At 44.6% G+C, this 13,235-nt stretch overlaps 1 protein-coding gene and 1 non-coding gene across 4 annotated transcripts in view; one reads left to right on the plus strand and one right to left on the minus strand.

Annotated features, from left to right (window-relative positions):
• The window catches only part of TBC1D2B (TBC1 domain family member 2B), an 85,572-nt gene that overhangs the window by 52,500 nt on the left and 19,837 nt on the right, over nt 1–13,235 (minus strand). For 2 of the 3 annotated variants that reach the window (XM_060096932.1, XM_060096933.1), the window contains exons 2-3: nt 12,020–12,173; nt 2,199–2,364 (exon numbers count right to left, since the gene is read on the minus strand). In XM_060096932.1, the coding sequence (XP_059952915.1) occupies nt 2,199–2,364; nt 12,020–12,173 (320 nt within the window). The remainder of the gene's footprint in view (nt 1–2,198; nt 2,365–12,019; nt 12,174–13,235) is intronic. The other variant, XM_060096934.1, reaches the window with a different exon arrangement.
• Nucleotides 3,466–3,572, plus strand: LOC132489949 (U6 spliceosomal RNA). The gene has a single exon (XR_009532314.1). It is a non-coding gene; the product is annotated as a U6 spliceosomal RNA (small nuclear RNA).

The raw sequence follows: 13,235 nt of genomic DNA on the forward strand, positions 1-13,235 counted from the left end.
GATGAATGAAATCAAAGAACAACAGAATAAATGGAGAGATATTCCACACTCATGAATAGAAAGACTCAACATTGTCAGTTTGTCCCAACTTTATCTATAGATTCAATGCAACCCCAATCAAAATCCTAGCAAGTTATTTTGTGGTTATTGACAAACTGATTCTAAAGTTTACATGGAGAGGGGAAAGACCCAGAATATCCAACACAATACTGAAGAATAACAAAGCTGGAAGACTGACACTACTCTACTTTGAGGCTTACTATAAAGCTATGGTAATCAAGCCAGTGTGGTATTGGCAAAAGAATAGACAAATACCTTAATGGAACATAACAGAGAATCAAGAAATAGAATCATATAAATACAGTCAACTGATCTTTGACAAAAAAGCAAAGGCAATACAATGGAGCAAAGATAACCTCGTCAAGAAACAGTGCTGGAACAACTAGACATCGACATGCAAAATAAAGAATCTAGACACAAACCTTACACATGTCACAAAAATTCACTCAAAATGGATCATAGACATAAATGTAAAATTCAAAATTATAGAACTCCTACAAGTTAGCACAGAAGAAAACCTACACAACCTTGCATATGGTGAAGGTATTAGATACAATACCAAAGACACAATCTTGAAAGAAATAATTGATAAGCTGGACTTGATTAAAATTAAAAACTTCTGCTCTGTGAAAGGCAATATAAGAGAATTAAATGACAGCCACAGACTATGAAAATATATTTACAGAAAACACATCTGATAAAGGACTGCTATCCAAAATATACAAAGAACTCTTAAAACTCATTAATAAGAAAACAAACAACCCAATTAAGAAATGGCCAAAGACCTTAACAGACACTCCACCAAAGAAGTTACAGAGGTGGCAAATAAGCACATGAAAAATGCATCACATCATATGTCATGATATGACAAAAATCTGACAACACGAAATGCTGGCAAGGATGTGGAGCAACAGGAACTCTCATTCATCGCTGGTAGAAATGAAGGCAAAGTGGTACATTTCAGAAGACTGCCAGTTTCTTACAAAACTGAACATACTCTTACCATATGATCCAGCAATCGTGTTCCTTGGTATTTACTCAAAGAAGTTGAAAAATTATGTCCACATAAAACCTGCAAAGATATTTATAGCAGCTGTATTCATAGTAGCCAAAAAGTGGAAAGAACCCAAATTTCCCTTAACTGAAGAATGGATAAACAAAATGTGGTATACCCGCATAATGGAAACTTATTGTTCAATAAAAAGAAATGGGGACTTCCCTGGTGATGCAGTGGTTAAGAATCTGCCTGCCAATGCAGAGGACACGGGTTGGAGCCCTGGTCTGGGAAGAGCCCACATGCCATGGAGCAACTAAGCCCATGTGCCACAACTACTGAGCCTGCACTCTAGAGCCCACGATCCACAACTACTGAAGCCCATGTGCCTAGAGCCCATGCTCCTCAACAAGAGAAGCCAACACAATGAAAAGCCTGCGCACTGCAACGAAGAGTAGCCCCCACTCGCCACAAATAGAGGAAGCCCACGTGCAGCAACGAAGACCCAATGCAGCTAAAAATAAATAAAATAAATTTATAACAACAAAAAAAGAAATGAAGTACTAATATGTACTACAACATGGATGAACCTTAAAAACATTACACTCGGTGAAAGAAGCAAGACACAGAGGACCACATACCGTATGATGTCATTTATATGAAATATCCAAACAGTCAAATCCATTGACACAAAAAGTAGATTAGTGGTTACCAAGGGCCGGATAGGAAGAGGTTTGGGGGAAAGGGGAAGGGACTGCTAACGGGTACTGGGGTTTCTTTTTGGGGTAATGAAAATGTTCTCAAATTGATTGTGGTGATGCTCATTCAACTCTGCAGCCTGGGAGACTTGTGACCTTAGACAAGGACTCTTCCTGAGCCAACTGCTCTCTCTGTAAAATGTCAACCATATGACCTACCTCACAGAGTCAAGCAATTAAACCATGAGTGTGAAAGTGTTTCACAGCAACAGGCACATAATAGGCATTCCATACAAGCTAAAAAAATAACGAAATATGCAAAAGTACCTTGTGATAAATGCCTTCACAAATGTCAGGTGGTTTTATAATTTCATACATAAAATTATAACATACATTATCAGAAATAAGCCGTTTTCAGTTTCACATGCTGCTTTCCAAAGACTCACTTGAGCTCAGTGCCCCACTGTTTCAAAGAGAAGTTAATGGAATTTGGATGCCCTGGGGCGGGCTGATTTGCAGCTTGCTCTCCCACCAGCTCTCCAGGGGCAGTTTCCACAGCTAGGACATTTCTGGCTTTTTCTGCAGAAGCATTTGGGTGCGGGTTAATTAAATCTGAAAGAAAGGCAAACAAGTGTCAGTTATTCAAAGTTTCCACAGGGAACTTGATATCCTACATAGTTCACTGTCTTGATATACTATATAAAAATCTATATAGGGCTTCGCTGGTGGCGCAGTGGTTGAGAGTCCGCCTGCCAATGCAGGGGACAGAGGTTTGTGCCCCGGTCCGGGAAGATCCCACATGCCGCGGAGCGGCTGGGCCTGTGAGCCATGGCCGCTGAGCCTGCGCATCCGGAGCCTGTGCTCCACAACGGGAGAGGCCACAACAGTGAGAGGCCCGCATACCACAAAAAAAAAAAACAAAAACAAAACAAAAAAAAAAACTATATAGTATATATTATAGTATATTTTTAATGTGTACTACATGAAAACACAATCTGTAGGTGGCTAGCGTGTTCTGCAACCATTTTCATCTAAAGTAGACCCATGGTCCTCAAAGGAAGGTGGTACATGCTTCAAACCACAAAGTTAACAGCATCGGCCCAGGAAAAGAAGCAGCTAGGGCTCTTCTCTGCTGTCTTGTAGATCAGTAAACCTGGTATAAAGCTGTGATCATGGTCCACTCACCTATACTGATAAGGAACAATTTCCAGGATAAACCGTTAGGTGAAAAAAGCAAAGTGCAGACCAGATTACATTAATGCCCTTTTCTGTAAGAAAGTGAGAGGAATAGAATATATATATATACTTGCTGATCGCAAATAGTGACACTGAAAAAATAAGTTTGCATATAAAGGATAGCAGTTCAGTAAATTCATAGACAAATGCATTGATGCTAAAGCATTATCAAATTTCAGAATGTATCTTTAAAATCTAAGTGGTTGAGGGACTTCCCTGGGGGTCCAGTGGTTAAGACTTTGCCTTCCAATGCAGGGGGTGTGTGGGTTCGATCCCTGGTCGGGGAGCTAATATCCCACATGCCTTGTGGCCAAAAAACCAAAAAACCTTAAAAAACAGAAGCAATACTGCAACAAATTCAATAAAGACTTTAAAAATGGTCCACATCAAAAACATTTTAAAATAAAATGTAAATGTTTGAAATATTTAAGGTTGCAATGATATGATGCCCAGAATTTGCTTCAAGATAACATTTTGGTGCTCGCTTCAGCAGCACATATACTAAAACTAGAACGATACAGAGAAGATTAGCATGGCCCCTGCACAAGGATGACACGCAAATTCATGAAGCGTTCTGTATTTTTAGATTGGGATTGACATATATACATTAATATGTATAAAATGGATAATAAGAAGCTGCTGTATAAAAAAATAAATAAAGTTCAAAAAAAGAAAAAAGATAACATTTTGTTATTTAACAAATAAGTAATAGTTGCCTCAAGTAACATGTTATTTGCTTCCAAATAACAAAATTAAGTGGGTAAATATATCAATGAAACAAGATGGGTCATGAAATACTAATTGTTGAAACTACCTAATAAACATGTGGGTAATATTATGTTATTCTCTCTTTGCATAGCTTAAAATTTCCCATAAGACCCATAATAAAAACTTACTTTTCTAAAGTTTTGATAAAATGTATCCAACAATAAATACTTTGTATTCTTCCAAATGATATAATCTCTCTGAGAATATGTATGTTTGTAAACAGAATTTAACATTGTTTTACAATAATCAATTTGATCTATACTCCCCTTGAATAAAGCATCCCTACATTGGCAATATCAACCATCACTCCTTCAGTGGAAACAGAATCAGAATGGAACACTGAACACTGATAACCAAGAAAAAAATTACTTTCTTATCAGATGAGCACACAACATGAGTTCACTTAGAACAGGTCACTGTGAAGGTCATCGAGCACTTGTAGAGAAGGCAGAGCACAGGGAATCCTGGACTCAGGGGCCCTTGAAAATTGATGTTCCAAACGCGAACACCTTATGATGTGCTCACACTTTGTTGGCAGGTCACTAACTTGACCACAGTCAGCATGGCAAGGGCTCCGGGAACACATTGGGAAAAGTATGCTGGCTGTGACATGAAATGACTGCTGTGTATCCATGAGGGGAACTGGTACCTGCCCAGGAGAGTCAACACCTGGCTCATAGTAGCGTTCTAAGTAGAAAAGGCAAGAGGGTGTGTTGGGAGACAGAAGAACTATAGGCTTGGCAATGGATTATAAGATTAAGTCAAGAAGGCCAGAAGTTACAAACCACCACTGGTTCCTGATTCTTGGTTCAAGCTACCACTGTGTATGAAGCACTAGGTGCTCAGGGTACAACAAAACATAAGAGAGTTCTTGTCCTAAAGGAGAACACATCTAGGAGAAAGATATAAAATAATAAAATGTTAAGCTCCAAGTCACCACCGAATGCATCGAGTCCCTGGTATCCAGACTTTCCTCTGAGCCTTAGGGTCCAGCAGATGCCTTGGGGATTTTCAGAGGGAGAGAAGGAAGGGGTCCCACTCTCAGCTTCAACCAGGGTGGTTCCTCTTTTCACTCTTTTATATCTTGGAGTTCCTCTTGAGATTTCATTTGGAAAAAAAGAGTTCCAATAAACAAACAAAAAACAAGTTCAAACACCACTAACCGGGTCCAGTTTCCTCTACCTACTTTATTTGACACAGAAGCCCTGAGCTGGGGCTAGAAGGCAGTCACCTGCTCCTGCAGTGACAACAGCCTCATGGCGGGTGCAGTGACTGTACCGGGTAGAGGCAGGCACCCGACATCTGTGAGTGTGTGTCGGTCATTGGGCACACGGGTGCACCGCCTCTATTTCAGACAAAGGTAAAGCCGACACCCAGGCTTCCCGGAGGCTAGTCTTCCGCAGACCCCTCACAGGCAAAGCATTACAACTCTAAACCAAACCAGGAAATAAACACAGTGCACTGCACCTGTTTCTGTTTTGAGCAGAGTCCAGCCCCTTCTTCCTGTGTGGGCTGGCAGCAAGGTGAGGAGTGGCCCCTCTGCGGGTGAGACTGTCAAGTGCTCTCGCATAGCCAAGCACCTGTTACCAGGACGCCCAGGCCTGGCAGCAGCCCTGGGCCCACACTGGAAACGGTTCCTGAGGAACTCAGGCCCTGGGGGTGGGGTGCAGAAAAGGGACCAGAGGCCAGGGAGGATGTTGGCAAAACAAACCGTTTCTAAAAGTCATCATTTGACGTGAAAAAGAAGCCATTTCCCAGTTTTAGCTAGATTGTTTTGTCTGGTTTTTTGTTGTTAATAGACCACGTGAGATTTCCTTAATTAAAAGCGGAGCTGCTGGCTTCCCCTCAATACATGTCCTAACATTAGCATTCAGGGAACCGCCTCAAGAAGGACACAAACTAGGACAGGGCAGTATTTCCTTGAAATCCTTAAGAGGATGGATTGGATTCATGAACATGTGCTTTATCTTGCAGCTGCAGTGGGGAGAGAAAGTCTGTGCTTGAAGAGTTTTGGTGTTCAGACCTTCTCTGTTATTTCTGAACATTTCCCAATGCCTAAATGACACCTCTGAGCGACTTTTAGACTACAGATTTCCTGGGTTCTGATTCCAGCACGACCTCTATCATTCTGGCGTGGCCATTCCCAGATCTCCAGGAGTCCTTCCCACTGAACGCATTCTAACACCAGGGGCCCTGTGGGACCCACAGAGGGAGGCTCCTGCTCACATCTGGACACCTCCGTGAGTCTGCCCTCCTCTCCGGCTCCTAGCTCCACCACGAGCAACCTCGCAGAGGGCAGAACAGAGTGCCCAAGATGCAGCATCCTCCAAGAAAGGAGGGAAAAGCACTGGGAAAAGGCCATTGCCATGGTGTCAAAGATACCGCAAAAGAGAGCCTGCAAGTCCCCAGTGCGAGCTGGTGGAGGACACTCAGAGCAGGGTTAACCTGAAAAAGCTTTTTTTCCCTTTAACAAAGTGAGTTTAACCCAGATTGTGAAGGCGTGGTCAGGAGCGGTACAGTTAACTTCCAAGTAAGGGCACAGTGTGCATCTAAGCCCAAAAGGAAGAGGCAGCAAGCCACCGGGTCTGAGCGTCCCCAGCGGGCCAGTCCACGTGTCTGGTTAATGACGCATCTGTCTGCTCTCTCCCATGCCTCACCAAGGACGTACATCTTGTGAGAACTGGACCCCAGCCTGATTTGCTAACAGCTGCGTAGCCAACAGCAGCCACAGGGGAGGGACTCAATAAATGCTGGTAAGATGGTTGAAGGAATGACGAAATGACTGCCGTGGTGCGGCAGGGAGGGCCTTCTGGAGGCTGAGGAAATCAGGCAGGAGGCGGCAGACCCCTGCAGTTCTCTAAGGAACCACGCCCATCAGCCCTCCTGGCTGCCCCTCTCCTGCCACCTCGCCTCTCAGACCCCCTGCATTAGGGGCGGGGAGCACACCTGACTCCAGGGCTTCCCTCTGTTCCCCTCTCCCACCGCCCTGCACTCCGACAGCGGCTCAGCACCCCAGCACATCACCACCACCCCCACCACGTTCACTGCGCCACATCGCACCCAGAGCCAGGCCCAGCCTGCCTCCACAGGCACCACACTCCAGCCCACCACGGACCGTCTCCTCCGGACCTTCTTCAGGAGGCTCCTCCAGGCTCCCCCAGAGACACAGCTGGAATCTGACCCTGCTCATCGGCTCCCCCCCTTTCACAGCCTGACGTTAGGAATCACAGAACCTTCCATCCAGAAGGAATCAGAGGCGGCATCTTGCTCCCAGAGGGGGAGACGGTGTGTGCCCTTCATTCCATCGGCTTTCTGCACTGGATCAGGCTGCCCCTCAGCTACAGGGCTGATAATCACCGTGACTTACACTTTAAAACAACACATGGCATTTTGTAGTATTTTACAAACAGGAGAACATAAAAGCACAGCTTCTTTGATGACTTTAGGGAACTGTGACATGAAATGATTCCATGGAATTCCTGTGGTTTTGCTAATGCGGGGTCTGCGTCCCACCCTACGGTTTCCCTCCCACCAGTTCCAGCACTTGCACAGAGAGCGCGGCTCAAACTGGGGGAGGACTGGAACAAGCAGCCACTTCCCTTCCCCTCCCCCTGCTCCCACACAAGCCGAGAGGGTGGCAGTTACTCTCGAGGCTGCTTCAGAGAAGGAAAGGTGTGGTCATCCCTCAAACCATCTTCACTGTACCATTTTCCTCCTGTGATGGTGAGGGCTTTTGTACTCCTGAACTCTCAGGAAGTCTTAAAAAAACAAAGTTTTGTTATCCCTGACTTGTTTGCCTATTAGTTTACATGGGAAATGAAGTAAACAGAATGTGCTGGACACACAGCTTGTAATGAGGCTGTTAGCTCGCTACAAGCCTCCTTTGGGTTCTGGCTGCCTCATTCCCAACAGCTATGAAGGTCTGCAGACTCTTGATTTTATCTTTGCAAATTATTCCTTTGTGTTGAAACTAAGTCTTTATCTATCCAAACACCGAAGACAAGCAGAGTGGTGTCTGAGGCGTGGCATACTTTCAGAGGCCAGGCTGCAGATGGAAGGCAGACAGATCAGATAAAACAAACTCATCTCACTTTCTAACACTTGATTGACTAATATAAAGCTGCAAATTTCAGTCACACAGATGAACAGATTCTTACTCTAGAAACATGAACTCTTGAAAACAAATTTAATGTAGGCAATTATGTGACCCTGCCAGCTGCCTATCTGATACCCATTCTAGCTCTTCCTTACAGACCCTGGTTTTGATGGTGGCCACATGCTCAGCTAAAACACTGGCCTCCTCAAACTCCATTCCAGAGTTTCCACAACACAGTTCTAGTTAATCAGGCATAAAGCAAAGGTTTCTGGGAAAGCTTTCTCCTTTTTGATATAGGTGCCACTCCCAAAGGCAGCTAGCATGAGGAGGGAAGCTAATACTCTAAGGCTGGAGAACAGAATGGGTCCCTCAATGGCACTGGGGAGGAGGTTCGCCAGCTATGAACTGCCATCATGAGACAAATAAATCTCTATTTGTAAGTCCCTATCAGGTTTCCTGTTAATTGCGGCTGAACATAATCCTAACTGATTCAAAATGGTAATATCATATATGTATGTATACATGTGTATATAATACACTTAACAATGCAGTTTCCCATCTGATCCTCAAAACAGAAATACTGGCGGGATGGGGACGGGTGGGGGACAAAGTTGTTGTTAGTATTCCTTCCAATCCCATCCAGCCAACTGCCTGGGCCTGGGACCTGGACGGCACCGTCTGCCTTCCCTCTCCCTCAAAGCTAATCCCACCTTTTAATCCACCAGTTCTCCCACCATACAATCTCCCAACTCTGCCCACTTTTTTCCATCTTCTCTGATGCAACCCTACTCAAGGACACTATGATTTCTAGGCTCAACCAGCCTTCTAACTGGTCTCTCTTCCTCTTGTCTTGCCAAGGAATCCATTCTCTCCCACTCAGCCATGGTTAATCATCTCAAATGCATAAGCCCTTCCAGGTCTGGTCCCTGATCATCCATCCAACTTTCTCTTTGTCACTCCTGTCCACACTCTCTACCTTCAAGTCAGGCCCTGGTCTCTAGGGTCTCCAGGCCTTTCCTTTGCCTGCTTCACAAGGCCAGCTCTTCAGGACTCAGTTCAGCCCTCTCCTAGTCCAGGAAGCCTTCTCAGACACCACCAACACCCTACCCTCCAACACCCACACGCAGGTAAGCTTCCTGTGCTCACCTCTGGCCCTGTGCTTACCAGACTGCATTGTGCAGGCCTCTTTACCTGTCTGGGTCCCTCACTAGACCACACACTCCTTGAGAAAATGACCCATGACTTATTTGTCTTTACATCCCAGGCACTGGCACAATGCCTAGAATACAAGAAGGCCTGGAGTGAAAGACTGAATGAACAATGTCTATTTTACGGATAAAGAAACTGAGGCTCAAAAAGAGAGGTACGCTCAAGACATCACAGCAAGGGTCAGCAAACTTCTTCTTAAAGGCCCAGATAGTAGTAGATATTTTAGACTGGTGAGCCAAATGGTCTCTGTGACAACTATTCATCTCTACCACTGGTGTGCAAAAGCAGCCACAGACAATATGCAAATAAATGAGTGGCGTTTTATTCTGATAAAACTTCATTCCCACAGGCTGCAGTTTGCTACCCTTTACTAGAGAGAAAATGACTCACTCAGAGTCTGACAAATAGTAAATAACAGAGCCAAGACTCAAACCCAGGCCTACAGGGATCCTTCCATCAGACAGAGCTGCCTTCCAAGATACAACTGCCTGTCAAACGTTAATTCCCTATATCTTTTCCCATGTTGAATTTCGGGGCTAGGAGGGTACTGATGGGTGACACCCATTAGACAACAAATGAAAATGTTACCAAAAACTGGGTAACAAGGAGAGGCCAGTAGGAAAAGTTTTAATTTTTAATGTAAATCAGAGTAATAAAAACATCTGTCTTCAATCCTAGCTAGAGTTCGCACAATTTAGGATAAGTTGAGCAGATAACTACAGGCATGGCTTCAGAAACACAACAGAGCACCACCACATACCTTAACTCATTTTACCTTTTAACCAATTTTTATCTAAAATGATGATAAAAAAGGAGAGTGACTAAAATCTAGCCTTTTCTTCTTGTCTTCCCCCTTTAGACTATCTGACTTCCTGAATAATTATAGTCTTGCAAATTGCCTGGTTGTCCACAGTTTCATTATTTGTTCTTAGAAGCTACATAAAAATCGGCAGAAGTTCAAAATTACAGTCGGTTCTGCACATAAAATCTTCAAGGGCATTCCACTGCTCTTAGGAGAGTCCAAAACCCCAAGCCCAGAGGTCCAGGCCCTTCCCACCCAGGCCCTGGGTGTGCCTCGAGGCTCAGCTCACTGCCGGCCCCCTCTGGCCACACCCTCCTTCCAGCTCCTGGAGGGCGCTGCGCTCCTCTTACCCGGCCTGACTCCGGGTCATCCTCAGATCTCAGAGACAGAATCCACCCACCCCAAAGCTGTGTTCAACCCATTCATGGCTCTTGGTACCCTGTACCTTCCCTCTCATGTGATCTCACTTTTTCTTCACTCTGCTTGACTAGAAACTCTGTGAGGGGAGAGATCCAAGCCCATCACGGGCATCTACTTGCTGAATGAATGAGTAAACGCCAGAGGGTGCCAGCTCCAAATTCCCATGCTAGAGTCCCAAAACCAAATGCAGAGAACCAAATGCGGGCTGCAGGTGCTTTTGCCGGCACCCTAGCCTCAGCACTTTGGCTTAAAAGAAGGAAGGATGCGTGTTATAAAGAGACCACAGGGCTTCATTCCTTTGGTCCTCCTCTCGGTCTAATGCCTGAGTCTCCCTTAGAGAGAAGAGCTTGGTGTCCTCAGAAAGAAGGAACAGGGGCAAAGTGAGTATCATCTGTGCCAAAGGCACTAGCTACCACCATGAATACTGCTGGTTTCCCTGCAGGGTTTCCAACCGTTCCAAGTGACTGATACTGAGTTATAGAGCTTCTTTTGATCAAAAGCACTATAACAGTGTTTTTTTAAATAACTCCGTCATCAATGAGCAGAAGTACAAACTAAACATAGAGGGGGTTCTGGCATCCTCTCAGCTCCTGCTGTCATTCGTGTTAAGACATCCATGAAAATGACCTGAGAACTCTCACAGCACGGCATAGGAAGAGGAATGAAGCACACATAGTCATTTCTCACTGACCAGAGGGTTAACCTGCTGATTGGTAAAAACAAGGCTGGCAGGAAAACAGGGATCTGGGGGGAAGAAATAATTTAAGAAGTCCAAGAAGGCGTTTGTTTCCAAAAACAAGTTGGCTGCACACGTGCCAATGCCACCGTTCATTTACAGGGAGCTTGACTGTAGCCTGTGTTCTCCTGAGCAAAGGTCCCGCAGGCGTTACAAAGCTTGGACCAACAGGCATGAGAACTAGCCCATGCTGGCTAAATTCCAATATGCACTCCTTCAATCCTTAAGAAATGCTGGTGTGATGGCCTGGCCTTTTCATGCCTTACTTCAAGGCCCAGGGGTCAGGTTTTTCTGGGCCTGCTCTTCTCCCTGTGTGAAGAGAGGGACCACAAATACAGCCCCACCTCAGTAGCCCCTGCAGGCGCCGGGTCAGGTGATGGTCTGTGTATAACCATAGTCCTGTTCTTTCAGTTAACAAGGCTCAGCACCACCAGACAGTCATGAGAAGATCACAGGGTTTTAATTTTTGATATTCAAATATAAAACCACATCATCTCCACACTGCAATCAGCCAGGGATTAGCATGAGTTATGGAAATACCACAGATCCAGGATAAAATGGAATTAGCGTCTGATAGTTAAAATCTTCTCAAGAAGCATCACTGAATCACATTGAGTCCTTTGAGAACATCTTCCCAGTGTGCACACATATCTGTGCACAGGGCTGCGGGTGTGGGTGCTTCACCTTCAGACAGGGTAGAGAGCAGGCTGGCCCTGGAGTCAGACTGGACTTCAGCACCACAACTCACTACCCACTGCTCTCAGCCGTACCATCTCTTTAGGATGCTTAGCACCAGCCTTGCCTTACTCCTGAGGTTGTCATTGGGCTTGAATACAATTCTGTACATGGAGACAGAAGCCCTCAATAACTATAGGATGCAGCCCATTTATAAGGGATCATCACCATTATTTTCATTCTCAATTCCTCTGCTAAGCTGACTTGCTACGTCAAACGGTGATACACAAAGCACTGACACAGGTGCCCTCCCTTTCTGACCTACCTGTGTTATCTCTGGCCACAAGACCCTTAGAAAAATCCCCTGGAGTCGGGGAGGTCCTGCTGTCCCACTTTACCATGTCGAGACTGTTGCAATATTCCCATCTCTTCTGCTGAAGCTCTTGTAACCAGTAAGTCATGAGTTGACGATTAGGGGCCTAAAAAGAAGGAAGGGGAAAAAGTGTTATGGCCACCAATAACATAGAGAGCTTAAAAAAATAATTATGTTTTGTGAGGACAGACTGAACACCTTGCCACATGAAAGGGAGAGGTAAGAAGAACAGGTCAAAGAAATTTCAATTTCAAGATTAGTAACTTTTGTTCACTACAATTGGTCATGAAAATAGCAATTTTTACATAAAGAATTTAACCCTAATAATAAGAAATCTTTTTAAATTCTAAAATTACAGAACGATACAATATAACATTTTCCTCAAAAGGTTTTAGGAAGGCTTGATATCCCCAGTGCCCTTTCACTCTGAGCACCTATAAATTCTCTTAAGAAGTCAAATCTCACATGGGTATGGATAACATCCCTGCCAAATCAAATCAAATAATGGTATATAGATCCTGTCAGCAACTGGGAGAGTGAGCAAAGAAAACTGCAGATTAAAAACTAGAGAGGAGGCTTCCCTGGTGGCGCAGTGGTTGAGGGTCCGCCTGCCGATGCAGGCGACGCGGGCTCATGCCCTGGTCCGGGAGGATCCCACATGCCGCGGAGCGGCTGGGCCCATGAGCCATGGCCGCTGAGCCTGCGCGTCCGAAGCCTGTGCTCCGCAACGGGAGAGGCCACAACAGTGAGAGGCCCGCGTACCTCAAAAAAAAAATAAAATAAAATAAAATAAATTAAAAAAATAAAATAAAAACTAGAGAGGACATCTATTACAATGGCTAAAATTTTTTTTAATTGATAATACCAAAGGCTGGAAAGGATACAGAGCAACTGGAACTTTCATTCATTGCTGGTGGGAATGTAAAATGGTGCAGCTCTTTGGAAAACAGTTTGGCAGTTCCTTATAAACATACACTTACCAAGTGACCCAGCAACCCCACTCCTAGGTATTTAATGAAGAGGAATAAAAATATACATTCACACAAAAACCTGCATGCAAGTGTTCAGAGGCTTTATTCATAATCGCCAAAAAGTGAAAACAAGCCAAATGTCCTTCATCTGGTGAACAGATAAACTGTGGCACATCCGTACCATGAAATACTATTCA

This window comes from Mesoplodon densirostris, chromosome 4, assembly GCF_025265405.1.
Source record: "Mesoplodon densirostris isolate mMesDen1 chromosome 4, mMesDen1 primary haplotype, whole genome shotgun sequence".
NCBI classification, from domain to species: Eukaryota; Metazoa; Chordata; class Mammalia; order Artiodactyla; family Ziphiidae; genus Mesoplodon; species Mesoplodon densirostris.